Source organism: Stenella coeruleoalba, assembly GCF_951394435.1.
Source record: "Stenella coeruleoalba genome assembly, chromosome: 2".
Lineage (NCBI taxonomy): Eukaryota > Metazoa > Chordata > Mammalia > Artiodactyla > Delphinidae > Stenella > Stenella coeruleoalba.
In genome coordinates this window covers 106452770-106471421 of record NC_137147.1, presented here as the reverse complement: position 1 = coordinate 106471421, position 18652 = coordinate 106452770, and the positions used below count along the sequence as shown (strand labels likewise).

Sequence of the window (18652 nt, the reverse complement as noted above, 5' to 3'; positions counted from 1 at the left end):
GGCCCCGTCTGTGGAGTCTCAGGTTTGACTGTGTCCAGGGGGCGCCCTGGGCATCAGGATGTTTAATGGCTGCCCAGGTGGCTCCAATGGGAAGTCATGTTTGAGAACCCCTCTTGGAGTTATGGGGCTACATACGTTATTTCATTCCCTCTTCTTGGCTGTGAGGTCTATGAGACTGTTGCTGGTTTTACAGATTAGGAAACGGACGGACGCTCAGAGAGGTTGGGTAACTTGCCCATTTGAATCTGGACGCATCCAACTATACGGCTGGTGCTTCGCAGCCCCTCCCACTGCTGCCCTCAGGCACTACTGCCTACCGCCCTCGGTTCAGCGTCTGCCTCCTTCCAGTGGCTGGTGGGTTCTGGAAAGGCCAGGTTTTGCCTCCCTCCCTGATCCCGGCATCCAGCCCAGGGCCTGGCACAGAGCACAGTCTCAGCTGATGAGAGCTGATGGGCGAGAAGCTTCAAGGCCAGGTAGAGAATTTAGGGAGTGGGTTCAGAGAAGGGCATGATCCCAGGGCCGGGGTATGTCTGCATCATGACTGGGGCTGTCATCAGAGACTTGCAATTTACAGCAAGGGCTGCAGCTGTTATCCTCGTTGGCACAGAAACTAAAGGGACCAGGGCCGGGCAAATAGGAAGGTAAAGTTTAGTCAATCGAAAAAGGCGGGGTGGGGGGGAACTTTTAGGAAACCCTGCTTTGAACCCAGCAGATAGCCGCTGCCCTTGGCTTGGAAGGAGAGCTATGGAGACGTGAGTCCAGCCAGAATGGAAATTCAGCCCTTTCCTGCAAGCAACACACTCACAGCCACTCTCTGGGGTGGTCTCTGCAGCAGACAGGCAGGCATTGCGGACTTGCTCTTAGAGGAAAACACTAAGGCTCAGAGGGGTTTAGAAGCAAGTTCAAGGTCACCTGAATGTCAAGCCCATGCCTCTGACCCCCGGATCTCTTCTCCTGAGGCCAGCATGTTTTTCAGTTAAGACACCCCTTAATATTGAGAACTGAGCCTGAAAACATCATCCAACTGAGCTGGACGTTTTTTAAGGCGCAACGTCTGGTAAACATTTCAGGAAACCTCTACTCAGTCTTGCTGCTTTTCTTGTTTTCCTTTTTCTAACCGTAAGAACGACCTTAGCTTTGGATAAGAAGAGTAAAAAGGGCTTTACCACCGTCCAGTGAACCTCGATCTTCACTTTAAGTAGGCACAATGTGATTGTTACTCATGATAATAATTATAAAATAACTAGCAATATCATAATAAACAGTAACATAGGAAAATCATTTTAAAATAATAAAAAAATTATGGGCACTCGCTCACTATGCATTGTTGCATTAAATCCACAAAAGAATCCCATGAGGGAACAATTCTTATCTCCATTTTTGCTTATGAGGAAATTGAGACACTAAATTCAATAACTTGACTGATATCTATGGCCAGGATTGCTAGTGAGGATGACCCAGGTGCAAGATTTAAGGCGGCACTCACTCTCAGGGTCATGCGAGTACAGAGTCGGCACCTGGGAGTGAGAGCCACCTTAAATTTTGTGCCTTGGGCACCTCACGCGTCTAACCGTAGTCCTGTCACTGTTGTTAAGCCACAGCTCACAAGTGACAGAGCTGGATGCAAACTAGGAGCTATCTGGTTTCCAAATACATCTTCCAACCACCAGACTGACCTCCAGCCGCTGTGCCGGGGATGAGGGAGAAGAGGGGACTGCCCAAGATGGTCTCAGCCCCAAGGATGTGTGAGTCCAGTAAGTCCCACTGGCCTTGAAGGGTGGGTGGGTTTTAAGGGAGAAGGTGGGAGGAGAGGAGATTTCAACCCAGGAGAACCTCAAGAAGGGTAATGACATGGGAACAGGGGACTGTGGTTTTGGTTTTGATTCTGCAGAATCACAAGCTATCAGATCTGGAAAAGGTTTCCTTGAGTTGAGGTCAACTGTGTAAGTCCTATTTCCTCTTTCTTTCCAACTCGCCATCCTGCCTAGGTGACAAATGTCCTTAACATCCCCTCCCCCTCCAGAGGATTTGACCACGTCAGGGTAGAGCAAGTATCTGGGGGACCCCTTGTGTGGGGCGGCCACAGCCCTTCAGGTGCACTGGGGCCTGCACGGTGGTCAGAGGTGGCCAGTGACCACAGTAACCTGTTATTTCCCATAGTGGCAAAAATGGGCACGTGGGCATTTCAGTTTTGCTTCAGTCTCTCTGGTGGGTTAGTTAACTAGGGCATTGAGCTCCTGGCTGATGTGTCTGACACTCTATCTATAAAGAGGATGTAATCTTGCTTTTCTCACCTGTGGTAAACATAGGACAAGCCTGGCTTTGCTTTTCTGACTTCAGAAAAACCCAGAGTATAGTCTACCTCATTGTCTTTTATGACTAGAAAGAGATGTTCTGGCTAAGTCTGGGGTCACTACTGATTAAAGGTTGACGGTGAGGAGAAAAGGGATGAACCTGGCATTTCCAGAATGCAGCGCTTCCTCCTTTCCTTTAGGGGCGGAGCTTTGATTCACTTTTGGAGGCACGTGACATGTTTTTAGATGACTGCCTCAAGGAACCTTTGTTTTGCCAAGAAAAAGCCAAGATTTTATTCTGGAATTGAGAGTTTTGAACTCATAAGGGGTTATAATGCTCAGCAAAATATTGTCAAAGAATGCACTTTTGTGGGAAGGCTGGCCCAGGCTTCTGGGTAATGGGGAAAACTGTTGTTGGGTCTTTTATTCTTCTCTGGACCTCAAATAGTTGAGACTTTGAACTCGGGGAATTCATTGTCAAGGATACTCCTTTTGTTGGAAGGCAACTGGGCCCTGCAATATGGCGGCAGACTGGTGGTTACGGAGTCTGGGGTTGGGTCCCCGTGGAAGGTCTTGGATTATGGAACTGGTGAACAGTCACATATGATTATATATGTAACATATGGAAAAATACGTATACTTTCTCCAGTCTCTTCTGCTATCTCCAAGCCTTTAGTAAAGTTTCATTCACTGTGTTAGCCTGGGATTAATTGTGCTTTGACACTCTCAGGGAAGAGCCCGTATCTGTGCTGGGAGCGAAGTTACTGAGAGCTAGAAATGCCTAAGAAAAGCTATTTTCCTAGCATGGAGAAGTGGTCTTCTAAACAACAGCGATCTGCAGCCAGGCAGCTGGCAGAGCAAACACCAAGAGGGATTTGCAGAGCATGGAAGCATTCCTCGAGGATTTCCAGAAATACTTGGGGAGGGAGTGCTGGTACAAGACTGGACTTCCTGTAGCCAAGTGAACTGGAGGAATAAAACGATGGCTCTTTCAGAATGAGAGCTGGAACACCCAGGGTTGCAAGAGAAAATTAAAATTAAATCTGGGAAGTATGTGCTTTGGGGGAGTCAGCACTTTTTGATTCTGTTGGACCCAAGAAGAATCTCCAACGTGTAACTGAATCTGGGTAAATCCTTCTCAGTAACGCTGGAGCCATGTGAACGGGGAGTCTTAGCCAAACAATGAGAAAGATTTCCCTGGCCTTTGCTAACTGCAGAACAGAGTGTCCTCTCTTGGAAAACTGGTCCCTTGTCCCACAGTCCCTCTACGATGCAAGGCAGAGGGCAGAAGTACGGCCTCAGGGTGGGGGTCAGGGGGTGGAGGGGTGGAGGCAGTCCGATGACCTGGGACCTACGGTTAGATCATCTGAAAGAAGGTGGTGTACAAATGTTGCTATTTGTATTGGATGAAAGAGGATAAAATGGGCAGGGATGGTCTTTCTCAAATGACTCCTAATTCTCTATCTAACAGTTAAGTGGCCCCAAACCTTGTTTTGGAAGAAGACCAGGCATCAGGAAATAAACTCCATTTCCTTGCACATGTCTCTGTCTTTCTTCTGGTCCTTTGAGCTCGGAAGCTTACCAGCTGAGCCACTGAATTGGGAGGGCTGCCTGTTCACCCCACACTTTCATGATGAAGCCAGCTGAGAAAGTCTAGGTCCCCCTTGGACAGAGTTAACTCCAAGTGAAGATCCCGAGCAAACACCGTCCATTCTGCAAATGCCGGCTTTCATTAACTGAGTGGAGGACAAGGCCGTAGGTGTTCTCCACCTGGGCCAGGCTCCGCCTGCACCCAAGTCCCGGCCAGATCCTGTGCACTCGAGGCCCCAAAGGAGACCAACGGAGGAGTGAAGCTGAGTAGGGCAAACCCAACGCCACGCTAGGCACCCTCAGCTGTGGCTGAAGCAGCAGCTGGGGAGAAGGAAAAGGAACTCAGCAGTAGAACCCAGGAGAGAATCTGAGGCCTAGCTTTGAAACTCACTGGTGGGGAAGCCTGGAGCAGATACACAGCTTCCACGTCAGTCTCTAAAATGAGAACGGTACTCTCTGGCTTTACCAACGTCACAGGAGGGCCGTGAGACCCACACCACTCAAATGGCACGAAAGTCTGTGATCTACAGAGTCTTCTTCGAGACACAGCCTTTAGAACTAGTTGGTTACCTGTATGTCAATGGGGCGACTGCAGATCTTCCCTGGGTGAGTGGCCCGGAGGTCTGAAATTTTCTCCCCACCTTTAGTGTAAGACACTTGGTCATGTTCAAACCACTCTGTCCATTCCACATCTGGGAAGAAAGCAAAGAGCAGAGTCAGACGAGCAAGGGTGCAGGAGAGCCAGCCACACTCGGTGTAGCCCCCAAGCAGCCTTGGCACAATGGGAATTGAATACCATCTGTCCAGGTTCTCACCAGGCTGGGTACCAGAGGCTTCTAAACCATCTGTCAACTTCCCCCACCTCTCCCACCTTTTTATTAAAAGTGCCTGTTTTTTTTTTTTTTTTTGCGGTACGCGGGCCTCTCACCGTTGTGGCCTCTCCCGTTGCGGAGCACAGGCTCCAGATGCGCAGACTCAGCGGCCATGGCTCACGGGCCCAGCCGCTCCGCGGCATGTGGGATCTTCCCGGACCGGGGCACGAACCCGTGTCCCCTGCATCGGCAGGCGGACTTTCAACCACTGCGCCACCAGGGAAGCCCTAAAAGTGCCTCTTATTGACTATCTTATTTTATAAAAGCAATAGATATTCTTCACTACTGCCAAAAGGAGAAAGATGAAATCCATCCATGAACCCGTTATCCAAGGATGGCAGTGAGGATTGCTTCTTTCCGTGACCCCGTCCCCGTGTCTGTGGGCTCCTTGAAGGCTGGTTCCTACTCCTCCTGTCCGTGTTCTCCGTTCAGTGCCAGCGCCTGGCACAGAAGAGGTATTCCCTGAGAGGAAACATCCCCCTGGGCTATTCACCACGGAGACTTGATTAATTAAAGACAGCTCTCAGTTGCAAACTACGTCGACACTGCCCCAGTCAAGTGGTCCTATTGGTGCAAAAGGAAAGTCCTCGTTCTTCAAAGCCCTGGCCTTTCAGCCCCCTGTGAAATGTCACCAAGGTGTCCCAAACTCCTCACCTTGAACCCACTCGCTGGATGAAGAGACATTGAAAAGCTCGCCATGCTCCGTCCGGAAGAGTTTGAATACCCGGGCAGCAGCAGAGCCGTGGTGTCCTGTCAAAGAGGAGATCAGAGGCGTCAGCAACCAGACCGACCCCCAAACTCAGAAGGATGTGATGCTAATGCAGAGAAAGCCCCCTACACACATGGATCTTGAGTCATTTTGTTAAAAAAAAAAAAATTTCAGGCCAATCTTTCCAGAGCAGATTATTTATTGTCCCTTCTTTTGTTTCAGTTTTGCAAGTTTAACTGCAGTGTTCCAACAATGCTATACTTTGGAACCCCATGGTTTCTCATGTGAATTCCTCTCTAGGATTAGAATCGGCAGTACCTTCCGAAACCTTCCCTGGCCAGGGGAGGCTGGTGCTATGTGGTAACAGCCCATCCAAAGCATCTTTTTTTTTTTTTTTTGGCCACACGGCAAGGCTTGTGGGATCTTAGTTCCCCGACCAGGGATCGAACCCAGGCCCTCGGCAGTAAAAGCGTGGAGTCCTAACAACTGGACCCCCAGGGAATTTCCCAAAGCGTCTTTTTTTTTTTTTTTTTTTTTTTTGGCGGTATGTGGGTCTCTCACCGTTGTGGCCTCTCCCATTGCGGAGCACAGGCTCCGGACGTGCAGGCCCAGCGGCCATGGCTCACGGGCCCAGCCGCTCCGCGGCATGTGGGATCTTCCCAGACCGGGGCACGAACCCGTGTCCCCTGCATCGGCAGGAGGACTCTCAACCACTGCGCCACCAGGGAAGCCCCCAAAGCGTCTTTTTAGCTCAAAATATTACCCTTGCTGGTTCTGTCCCAGTTCTCATCTTTCCTGTGTCACTTGTTTTGGATTAAACCAATGACAATTTCTTCGCAAATGTAAATATTATCTTAGTGATTGGCCTTAAATCAGTATGGACTTTTGCCACTCATGTAACTTGGCCATTAAGCAGCTAGTCACTCAACAGGGTGCTGGGTGGTGGATCGGCCATGTTCTGAGGGTGCAGCGTGGTTCAAAAAGCCCCTGAGTCCCTTGGTCAGAGAGACACTGGAGGGAATTTGGCCTCTCGCCATTTATTACCGTGATATTCAATGTGGTCTTCAACAGAAGAAGAGGGATTTCCTTTCACAGTTAGGAAACTCCAAGGGTGTCTGAAAAAAAAAAACAACAAAAAAGTTCTTCACACATCTGAGCCTGTACTGGAGGTAGAGTTGACGCAGGGTGTCACACAGAGGCTATTTGGGGGAAATTAGTTTCCAGGCTGGGCTTCCCTTTCTCCAGAAGAAAAAGAGCCTTTCTCTGCAAGCCCTGGCCTTCCGAACCACTTGGCTGGCCTGATGTTTGTGGACTGTGAACCTCTGCAACTCCATGCTGGCAGTCGACAGGGTATGAATCACAAATAACAAACAAGCCCACAGACCTACGTACCACCTGCCAGGCTCAATTAGGCTCTGAAGCAAGTGCTCTCATTCCTTTAGGAAAACAAGGAAACACGCTCCAAGGGAGAAAGCTTCTTTCTCTCATGAGTTAATCTCGAGGAAAATGCCACAGGCAGATGTGACTGAGTACCCAGGAATCGGCCTTGGGCCTTGGGAAGGAAAGAAATACCTCTTCTTCCTAATGAGAAGCAAAGGAGAAAAAGAAGGGGTACCATTTTGGAAAGTTATACACTCCTCTCTTCTCCATTGAAGCGTGCCCTGCTCTAGGGTGGGAAGGTTTTCTTATCCGTTTTTGTCTTCCCCCTAATACCTAACCCAGCCTCTCACTTCCTGTGAGATGTCAGTAGGTCTTGGTCCTCAATAACTTTGATTATTTTTGTGTTGATCTCTTATCTTGGAAAGTAAGTCTTCATCGAGGTTGGGGATTTGACTGTGCCACCCTTGCTTAAAATCTTTCAGTGCCCGCCCATTTGCGTAAAAAGCAACCTCCTTGGCCCAAAGCAAGAGGCCCTCCTGTGCCCACCTCGGCAGCTCCACCTCTCACCCCTCCTGTTCTTGTTCTTTCACGCCCCGTCATCAATTCCCATTGAATGTCTGCCTCCTGGCGAGAGCTCAGTACTTCCAGAGACAGGTCACAACTTACCGTGAGAGCTCAGTACCAGCTAGTCCAGCCCTAGTGCCTTACGGCAATATTTGCTCAACAGTCCCTTCCTGGGTGAATGAACAAAGGATGGTTCCAAGTCTCAGATCTTCTACTGATTTTAGGTGCTTTGAGTCTGTCATTCAAAGTGGGTCTATACAAATGAAGGGTAAACATGTAATCCCTGCCTACCTATCTCCTTCGCTTATAGAACACAGCACCCATCCTTCCGCGGCTCTTGTTTGTAAGGAGAGAATAGTTGCTAACGTTTATTGAGTGCTTATTCTGTGCCTCACACAGTGGCAGGTATTTTGCTCGTATTATCACAGTTACCCTCCCCAGAGCCCTTTGAGCTGGCTCCTCAAATATCCCATTGTACAGACACAGGAAGCCTGCAAAGAGAGGGTGAGTCACTTGTGCAGTCACCTAGCAGGAGGCGCAGCCCAGGCTCAAATTCAGGCCAAATCGGATGCTAGATCTTGGACCTTCTTCTGCTGAGGCCCTACGTAGCCAGTCCCTTTGTGGTTCTGCCTGTCATTGGAAATTAACGAACTGGCCTTTTGGCTTATAACACAGTGAAACAGCAGCACCCTTGGTTTTGGTTAACAAAGGAGTTTTAACAGTTCTAAAGTGTCACTGTCATTCTTTGGCTTCTTGAGTCTCCTGCCCAAACCCTTCCAGAAGGAGCAGCCCATGGGCAGTCAGAAAAAGCACCCTTGAACCCGGAGTCCTGTCCCTGCCCAGGGGACCTCTGCCCAGGCAGTAAAATTGCTTTGCTCAGAGCCCAGAAAAGGCTCTGGCCTGCCCCCATTTTGCCCACGGTCCACAGAGCTGGAGGGAGGTGCATCCCTATCTCCAGTAGCTACGGGACAGATGATCTCAACTTTCCACGGAACTGAGATCTGATTCAACACGATTCAAAGGTGTGGCTACTGTGGGGTAAAGGGCTTCCTCTTGGTGCCAACAGGCGCGCATGCCAAAGTCAGGCATGACGCTGCAGTCCAAGGCAAACAAAACATGCCCTGGAGCACATCAAAGGGCCCCTTCTGCCGGGGGGCCTGGCTGGGCAGACGCACTTTATGTGGTCTCTAAACAGATGTCTGCCAATCCCCCCAGGCGTGTTCTGACCCCGTTGCTAAAGAAAGGGAAAATGACCATTAGCTGTACATCTGAGGCACGGCTTTTACACACAGTAGATGCTCAATTAATACTTTGTAAGTGGCCGATTGAATGAATGAGTTCATATACACAGAGACCTGTGGAGCTTGAAGAGTGGGATATGCTTACAAGGAAAACCAGGCTCCCTTTAAGAACAAGCCCTAACGTGTCCCATGAGGACGGATCACATGTCTGCACGCCCCAGGGTCACCACTGAGGGTGATGTCGCCTGGGGAAACGAGCAAGGAAGTTAGGGAAAGTCAGCCTCGGGTAGCGATGCTTCAGTGTTCTGGAGCCCTGGGGAGGTGGAAGTGACGGGCGATACCTAAATCCAAGGTGTAGGAAGTGTTTGCTGCCCAATCTGGTCATCGCCTTCCTGGCCACGTCGTCCAAGTTTCGAGAGCCTTCATCATTCACGGCAACAGAAAGGATCCTGCCGTCGGGCACCGTGTTTAAATACTGGGCCAGACGTTCACTCTCTTTCTTGGATCTATAGGTGTCAAACCTAAAAAGGGCAGAAAGAGGGGATTTTAATAGTCCTAACAGCGGCCCAAAAAAGAGAACTCTAAGCACTTACCTGTGTTATGACAACTAACACGCCATCCAAAGATCTCAAGGGCTATGATTTTTAAAGAAAGAAGCTTTCATTACAGCAAGAATCGATCATCTCAGACTTGACAAAGATAACCCTCCCTCATCCACGTACAAGAGCTATGAAATATAGATCTCAAAAAACCTACATCACAGGTGACAGGAATTTACAAAGGAAAGACCCAGTTGTGTGATGATTCCAACTCTAAGTGTAAAGGGAACTTATTAAGTAAAAACATTTTGTACAATGACAACGGGAATTCCGAAAGAATTAATAATTCTTTCATTCAAATTTAATTCTAAATTAATTCTTTAATTTAAAGCAAAATAATTCTAAAACGAGGCTAGAAAAAGAAACCAGAATGAAGAGCCAAGATTTGGGAAAAGGAAAACAGTGGTGGTACGGGGAGCGGGGGGGAATGTATGGACACTCCTGAGTCCTCAAACTGGTTTTTAATTGTTCCCATAACCTGGTCTGACCCCACCTAGGCCCCCTCCTTCTCCAGTGCTCCGCCCCAGGAATCGTCTGCTATGAGCCTAGTACAGCTCAGGGTCCCATGGTCATACCCCACGCCCACTCCTGCCTTCACTCATTCATCCTTACCTTCTCTCCAGCCAATCAAATACTTCCTACCGTTCAAGAGCCGACCTAAGTTCTTGTTTCTGCAGGTAACCTCCAGGTAGCCAGGTCTCAGGTGACCACAGCCTGCGTTTCTGTGTGTGTCCAGGGTTTATTAATATCCTTACTCACACACATTCAGCTCTCAGATTCCTGAGCCCTCATACTTTACCCGAAGGAGATTAGGAAGGAGCAGGTATCCTGCCTTTGGAACCTCCACATCAGCTATTGGGATAACATCTCATTATGCACTTCAGTAATGAATTCAACTTCAGGTTGGCAGCTGCAAGTAACCATGCTGTACTACGTAAGAAGCAGCGCCATATCCGGAGAAACCCAGAATTCAAAAGGATGCCTGCACCCCGATGTTCACTGCAGCGCTATTCACAACAGCCAGGACGTGGAAGCAACCTAAGTGTCCATCGACAGAGGAACGGATAAAGAAGATGTGGTACCTACATACAACAGAATATTACTCAGCCACAGAAAGGAGCAAAATAGTGCCATTTGCAGAGACGTGGATGGACCTAGAGACTGTCATACAGGGTGAAGTAAGTCAGAAAGAGAAAAACAAATATCGTATAATATCACTTACGTGTGGAATCTAGAAAAATGGTAGAGATGAACTTATTTGCAAAACAGAAATAGAGTCACAGATGTAGAGGACAAACTTATGGTTACCAAGGTGGGGAAGGGGGGTGGTGGGATGAACTGCGAGATTGGGACATATATACACTACTATGTATAAAATACATAACTAATGAGAACCTCCCGTATAGTACAGGGAACTCTACTCAGTGCTCTGTAGTGACCTAAATGGGAAGGAAATCTAAAAAAGTGTGGATATATGTATACCTGTGGCTGATTCGCTTTGCTGCACAGCAGAAACTAACACAACATTGTAAAGCAACTATACTCCAATAAAAGTTAATAATAATAAAAAAATCAATATAATATAATATAATATAATTCAAAACAAAAGAGCAGCAGCACCAAGGAGTCAGAACACAACTGAGGAGACCGTTCTCTCTCCTGTGAAGGCAGAGGCTCTCTGATAGATTTTGTGTCCATCAGCTCAGCCTGGCTTCGTTAACTGTGGTCTGAGGATTGCTCCGTCCCAGGCCAAGCAGGTGGCTGTCAGCCCCCGTGGGGACAATATAGTGGTTTAGGGCCTGAGCAGATCTGGGTTTGAATCGCAGCTCCGACACTCCCCAGCCTTGAGACTCTGAGCAAATTTAGCCTCACCCAACCTCAGCGTTCTCATCTGTATAACAACAGAACCCACCTGACAGGGGGTTTCTGAAGATTCCGTTACATACGGCAGATAAAGTGGTTAACACAGGGTTTTGCACAAAGTCCAGTGACCGTATTATTGTTACTAATATCCACCAGAGGGCAAGGTTGGCTGTCCTGCGTGCTTCTGCCCACCCCGTCCCATATCATAGCTGATTCCCTGCTGCCTTCCTGTGGACGCTCACAGCTCATGACCTGTTTCTGAGGAGTTCCATACGCCCGTCCTCCAGCAGCACCAGGAAAGCTGTCTCTGCTTGCCTATTCCAGCTGTGCCCTTCCTAATGGATCTTTCTCTCTGAGTGGCCTGGGACAGCCTCTGCAAGGCTAGGGCGAGAGCCCCCGGGAGAGCCCCCTCTGCAGAATCTGCCAGGATACCTGAGCCAGGGCAAGGGTCAGGGAGCGGGAGACTTGCCCTATCTGCCTCCGAAATATCTCTCAAGTTCATCCACTTCTGTTGCCACCGCCTCTACCTGAGTCCTCGCCGGCGACCTCCTAACCACCTCTGCTGGCTTTACCTTTGTCCTCCACAAACAATCCGCTCTCTACACAGCAGCCAGGTCCTTTAAATCAGATCGTACCCTTCTTAAAGCCCTTCGGTGGCTTTGCGTCCCACTAAGAATAAAACCCACCTCCTCACTGGGCCTCCAAGGCCTCCACACCCACCCCTGCCTAAAACTCTGACATTACGGCATCTCATTTCCATCCCTCTGCCCTCCCGTATCTCTGCTGGCCCTTCCTCCCTGTGAGAACATCACGCCCTTTCTCACCTCTGGCCCTTTGCACTTGCCGCTCTGTCTTGAAAACTCTTTCCCTGACTCAGCCTTACCCAGCGGTCCTCAGCTCAAATGCTGCTTGTTCACACTGGCCTTTCCAGACCGCGTGATGCCAAGTGGTCTCCTCTAGCTACCCTCTACCCTCTCACTATGTCTCTTCCCCCTAATTACCGATGATCACAGCCTAAAACTACGCTGTGCTTACATGTGTGTATGTGTGTGCAAACATGCCTGTTCCTGTTCAATTCAGCTTGGATTTCTGTCTGTTTCACCCACTGCTGTGCTCCCAGCATCCTGAGTGGCGTCTGGCTAGGACACATGCTCAGGAAGTGTATGTCGAATGAATGAATGTGTTCACGTGAGGGCAAACCTTACCGGTCAGAATGGATGACTGTCCCTGATTTGGGGTCAATGACGTGAACAATGACTCCACGGTGACCCCAGCTCCTTTCGAAAAAATAACCTCCCTCTTGCATGCCACCGGGGTGAAGAGTCTTGTTCAGAAATGTCCAAGAGAGCTTCTTCTGTCCATGCAACTCAAGGGTACCTCCTCTGTCGACGCCGATGTACTTGAGGCCAAAGTAAGGGTCTGGTTGAACGTCTTCATCAGCCCTACAAGAGAGAACAGCTCTCCATGGTCGGCCGACACCTCTCTTTACTGGATGCTAAGCCCAGAGGGGACGGCACTGCTCTTGACTCCCACCGTGGCCGCCTTGGACCCAGTTCCACCTGGTGATTGCTCGAGGTCAGTAGACATAGCCTTGGCAACCAAGGTTGTCCCCCACCAGACCAAAATGTGCCCAACAGGCCAAGCAGAAATACTTATCAATAGTTAACATGTTGGTACTTCTTTCCAGTTCTAAGTATGTTATATTTTGGTCCATATCAGATGTGGGATCACCTGGACTGCATACCCTTGTGTACTCTTGGTTACTGATTCTGAGAACTCTCAATTGCTTGAAGAGGGAGCACACCAGAGGCAAATACTGCATGGAATTTTTCTTTATCTTGTCCATCATTGGCTATTAATAAACATTCACAGAGACTCCCTCAGCCATGACGTGATTAGAAGGCAGCAGGAAGGCTGGCAGGGGTTTCTGTAACTTAAGTCCGGACCTGAGCCACAATAAATAAAATGCCTCACGCACTCCTCCAACTCACCCGAATCGCCACTGTCTGTCTCGTTCATGATTACCATCTGGCAGGACCTAATGATAATTCCTTTCTTGCACTAAAGCCTTGCTGTCTTACCTGCCACTCTTCCATGAAAAACCTCCTTCCCGTCAGATCCAAGAGTATCATGTGACCCATGGAAGCCGTCTACCCACCTTCCATACAAAATGATGCTGAAATTGCCCTGGAAAGGGCAGAGGGCACTCCCAGCATGCAGCTCTCCTCCGTTGTCAATCAGGATGTGCCGGGCACGCAAAACAATTGCCTCATCTTGGTCTTTAATGACTAGCTTCCCTGAAGAGGCAGGAATGGAGTGAGGTTTAGGAAGACAAGTCTTAGTGGTGAGATTACAGCAGAGGCAAGGGCAGACCTCCTAAGCCCCTCATGTCATCCCTCAGGCAGGCCAAGAGGCGTGTCTTTCCAGTACTTCTATGCTCGCTGTGCTTACGGTGGTTGCTTTTCTCTCTGCCTTGTGACGTGTAAATAACGCCTGCTTGGTTTACTGCTATCGCTGCCTGTGCTGCATTCAACGAGCAAGCATCTGAAGGTCAGATACGCAGGAATGCTCGGAGCACCAATAAGAAGTTTCCTCTATAAATGCTTCTTTCACTAAGATTGGACCTCTGACAAGCCACTCCTCAGTGCTCCGACAACCAGATGCTCTGACATGAACCCAAAGCACGTGACATTTGTTCTGTCCATCTACAGTTCTGGCAACCTGCATCCCATCTGCTAGGCTCTGAGGCAGCGGACCAGAGAGAGATGGGGCAGGGGAGGGAGACTGGCTTACCTCCCTCTGAGATGCGGATGGAATGGACCGTGGCAGAAGCGATAAGCAGCAGTGTTCTGCCCTGGCCTATGTGCACGTAGTAGTCTGGGTCATGGCCAGGGTTCCAGGGCTGCAGCTCAGGCCACTGATCAGGGCACTCAGCTGCCGCTGCAAAGGACAGAGAGGTGTCACTGCTACCACCCACCAACGTCCCCAAGCAAGGACTGCCACAGACCACAAGCAGGGTGGGGTGGGGAGTCTATCATGCATTTTCATGGCCCTTGCCTTCTCCCTACTAGAGCTCAAAGCAGGGCCCTAGAAAGCAAAGAGAACCCCTGATATAGGAGCCAGGAGGCCTGAGATTTAGTCGAATGTCTTTCATTAGTTCATCCTTTATCTGTGAACAAGTCACTTCCTTTTTCTGGACTCAGTTTTTCCCTTTATAGAATGAAGGGTAGACCAGATGACTCCTCAAGACATTCCAAGATCTAAAGTTAGGCAATGATTTACCCAGATTATTTGTATTCCAAGGCATCCTTTCCCCTGGAAAGCATTGTTTAAAAAGTTGGCAAAGCCTTTTCCCCTTCTGCCTGAGAATTTGACTTTTAGTTAATTTTCTCTGTTTCCCTGGAAGCCTGAGAAAGATGGTATTCTATAAAGCATGTTACCAAACAACATCTTATAACAAAAGTGACCCCTGATTAGTAAATGGCATCTAAACTGGGAGGAACTATGCAAAATTTATAATGATCCTGGTGGAGATGTCTTGCTTGGAGGCTTCCCTGAGTGCAGGGTCTCTCGTAATTGGGCAAATCCCACACAGCAACTCTGAAAGTTACGTCTATGGAGTTGCTATAAGAGACACTAGCTCTGACGGGGCAATACCCACACCTGTCCAATCACAGTCTTGTTCCCTCTCACCTAAGGAGCTGTCATCTGGGGAACAAAAGAAGATAGCTTCTGGAGGCTTGTAGAATGCTTCCAAGACCACTCTCACGGAAGAGAAACGCCTGACGCTGCTCTGATGGTGGGCGGTGTTTCTGTCCTAGGCCCTCTGAAGTTATCCTGATGCCAGGCATGGCCTGTGGTAGCCTCATGAGTCTGAATGTTTAGTTGAACTCAAAGCCCCCATGGTGGGTGTTGCAGACTTCTCCCCGACGCAAGTAGAAGCAGTGGGAGGAGTCTCTCCTCCTATGGCTAAGAAGGCTCTGTACCCCAGTGGGGTACCATGTATGGTGAACAGAGGAGGACTGTCTCAGAAACTGGGAAAATCTCCCTGGACAGCAGGGAAAAACCCAGAGGGAAAGGAACAGGAAGAGGCAACAGGCTAAACAAAATGAGAATGGCTTGCCTCAGAGATGGAGCCCCAATGCCCTCCTTTTTTTCTCTCACTAGAAAGTTGTGAGCAAGCATGAAACAGTAGGTTTTTTTTTTTTGCAGTCCGCGGGCCTCTCACTGTTGTGGCCTCTCCCGTTGCGGAGCACAGGCTCCGGACGCGCAGGCTCAGCGGCCACGGCTCACGGGCCCAGCCGCTCTGCGGCACGTGGGATCCTCCCGGACCGGGGCACGAACCCGTGTCCCCTGCATCGGCAGGCAGACTCTCAACCACTGCGCCACCAGGGAAGCCCAAATAGTAGATTTTAAATAACTGGAGCGGGATGGAGAAGGAAGGTGAGGTGTAGTAAACCCATGGCGGGGGCAAGGTTTCAGATGGTGAAGACCCTGGGGAAGGTACTGGAAGGAATGGATGCAAATTCCACCCTCGGGCACCGAGCAAGGGCCCCTAAGGGAAGCCATGTCTCTTGAGCCAGGTGGGTGCAGTGGACAATATCCACGACATTGGGTGGGACCCCAGAAGGAATTCTGGCTTCAGTACAATTACTAGCATGTCAGTTCTCAATGTGACTCGACTTCGATGCGGCTGTCTCTAGGGTAAGATCCCACGTTTATATATTTCAAGAGAACTGGAAGGGCGCTGCTCCTTTATCTACTCAGCATTGCCAGATGTGGACTCCGGAAGCCCCCATCACATCATCGGCGCGGCCCACCTGAAAGCAGCGGCTGGCCCTTCTCTTCTCTGCAAGGCGCAGGGCAGGCACTTGGTGCGTGTTTCCTGAGTCCCACTCCCCACCATCCCCTCCCATGCTCCCTAACACTCTCCTTTATGCCCCATCTGCCTCACTGTCAGCCCGAACTCAGGGTTTGGATCGTTTTCATTAGGAAGAGAATTTCACTTTTTTTGGAGTTTTGCTAAAGCAGCTCTTCCAAGATTCTGTAAACCCCATGGGACTCAAATAGTGGCAAAACAATGAAAAACTGTGGCATTTAGTCATCCGTGGAGTTTTCATTTTAATGTAAGAGCAGGGTTGCCAGCAAGCTGCCAGGACGGGCCGAGGTAGTGGTGGGGGCTGGGGGCCTCTGCCTGGGCCCTCCGTAACCAAGGATGATCACGAGGGCTCTGGGGCCTCCGTCCAGCTGAGGGGCTCCTGAGGGCTAATGCCCACCCCTGGGTTTGCCTTCAGATGGGTCAAGTGCTTGGCTGGCTTTCAGCAGAGGTCAGTCAGAGGCCCTGGGCTGCCCTCCACCTAGTCCTGGACCTGGAGTGTCTGTTTCCAAGGTGGTGACTCCTCAGCCACGCGGGGAACGCATGTGGCGACTGGCGAGCCCAGAGATCCAGGCGTGGAGCCGTAAGCGTGCCGAGAAGGAATCGTTCCAACTCCACGGGACCAAGCCCAGGGTCTCACCAGCCACATCTCCTAGGAGAATCCCAACTGCCCCTTTATTCTCCAACTGCACGTGTTTGCATCAGTCTTTGCATCCGGGTTTGGAAGCGGCCAGCCTGACACTCGTAGGCTCTCTTGTCATCGGGAGCACAATTCCCAGAGCTCCAGCAGCTCTGACCCCACAACATAAGCACAGCAGTTACAAGACTGGCCGTGGATGAACGCCCCTTCGCTGGAGATGGAGATTTTGCTCTTGGTAAAAGTGGGTTTCAGTGGCTCTTCATCTGTAGGAATCAGTGAGTAGCTGGCAACGGTCAAGGCCTTTGCTGAGATATCACCAGAGCAGCCACCCTTCCCAGGAGGGGCTGCAGGAAGTGGGATTCAGAGCGGACGCAAGCCCTACTCGGAGCATGAATGGCAGGGGGTTGGCTTCTGCATCCCTCTGACGTCACAGAAAAGCAAGAGGGAATCAAACGCACAGCCTCCTTTCCGAATGGTTTATAGTCAAACAGAAGAGAGAGACCCAGGATGTAAGAGGAAATACCCAGAGACCTCCCCAAGGCCGCAAGGTGATTCACCTTAAAAGAGAACCCTAAACCCAGTTCCTGGCACAGGGTCAGTGCCCCCTTGGTGGTTATTAACTGAATAAATGATGGAAGGACTAAATGAATGAATTCAGGCAATATTGACAATTGTTGCACTGAGAGTGAAAATATTGCTTGCCTGCTATGTCCCCTAAGGACCAAAAAGATTCTACAAGGAATCACATTGAAGGGATTTCACTAGTTATGATTAGAAATTACTTCCTTGCACCAGTGGGTTGAGAAAAACAAGATATAATACAATGTAAGGTCCTTTATTCTTATTGTAGAAAAGCAGTCAGCTCAAGGGATAATAATAGCATTTCTTTTAAAAGCAATCCATGGTGATGGTATTATTACTCAACCTCTATTCAAAATGTTTAAATGGTCCCATCTCTCAACTTCTACCCCAAGCTGGGTTTATTTGATTTTGCTTTTTTTGTAGCCCACGCAAACTTGCCTAGTGCTTCCGGATTTTCATTCAAAATCACTCAAAGAAAAAGTTGACGATATCGAGATCAGAAAAAGAGATCTAAACCTCACCTAGAGCATCACGGCTAACAAGGTGCTTTAATGCGCCCAGATCTTATAACGGCAAAGCAGGAAGGGAACACTGAGACCAGGTGGCTCGGAGGCGGCAGGCCGGCTGGCAGATACGCGTTTTTTTGCTCTGCTCCACCGCCACCCCGAGTGTTTGGTAAAATTTCAATTGGTTGCCATCCTTTAACAAGTAGAGAGCTCTTACATGAAAGTCTAGATTTCTGACTTCTCTTAAAAATTCAATAGGTCTTGCAACAGGGGCCCCGCCTCCCCATGTGGCAGCAACTGGCCGGGACTGAGAAGTGGGTGTCCCTGAAGAGAGGCGTGAACTCCCCAGGTGACCACATCTCTACCTGGCCAGCTTCACTGCTTTGTGTCATGTGCCTGGTTCCTGTAGACACTGAGTTTGTAACCCCTGAGCCTAGTCTAACCCCCTCATTTTGTGGATGACGAAACTGAAGACCAGGATAAGACGTGCCCAGGATCAGCGAGTTAGCAGGGGCAGGCCAGAGCCCAGCCACCCTGACCCCACCCTGCGGCTCCTTCTCCTGGCCTTCCTCGTGGAGATGCAGAGGTCCAACTGCTCTGCAGGGGCTCACCTGTGGATGCGGCGCCGGGAAAGCGGGCCAGGGCGAACCAGCCGATTGTCAGCAGCACCTTAAAGGAGACGTCCGGACCGTGAGCCGCTCTCATGCTGGCAGAGCGCTCCCTGAAATAAAAAAGCACACTGAGTCAGACCTGCAGCCTCCCCAGGCTGGAGTCGGTTTGTGGGGCAGACACACACACAGAGACAGGGCCACACACACACGCAGAGGTCGCGCCAGTATGGGCATACTCCAGCCGGCCAATGCAAAGTCCTCAGCTGCCATGACTCAGGGCTGGGCAGATCAGGGCATGAAAGCCCTGTCACTGTCCCGCCTGTGT

The 18652-nt window shown here is 49.8% G+C and overlaps 1 protein-coding gene across 5 annotated transcripts in view; it reads right to left on the bottom strand.

Annotated features, from left to right (window-relative positions):
• Window positions 1-18652, bottom strand: part of CEMIP (cell migration inducing hyaluronidase 1) — a 165388-nt gene that overhangs the window by 56148 nt on the left and 90588 nt on the right. For all 5 annotated transcript variants that reach the window (XM_079912421.1, XM_079912419.1, XM_079912423.1 and 2 more), the window contains 8 exons: window positions 18328-18437; window positions 13906-14052; window positions 13271-13409; window positions 12318-12554; window positions 8992-9171; window positions 6510-6580; window positions 5411-5506; window positions 4455-4576 (listed from right to left, as the gene is read on the bottom strand). In XM_079912421.1, coding sequence (XP_079768547.1) covers window positions 4455-4576; window positions 5411-5506; window positions 6510-6580; window positions 8992-9171; window positions 12318-12554; window positions 13271-13409; window positions 13906-14052; window positions 18328-18421 — 1086 coding nt within the window. In that variant the 5' untranslated portion in view covers window positions 18422-18437. The remainder of the gene's footprint in view (window positions 1-4454; window positions 4577-5410; window positions 5507-6509; window positions 6581-8991; window positions 9172-12317; window positions 12555-13270; window positions 13410-13905; window positions 14053-18327; window positions 18438-18652) is intronic.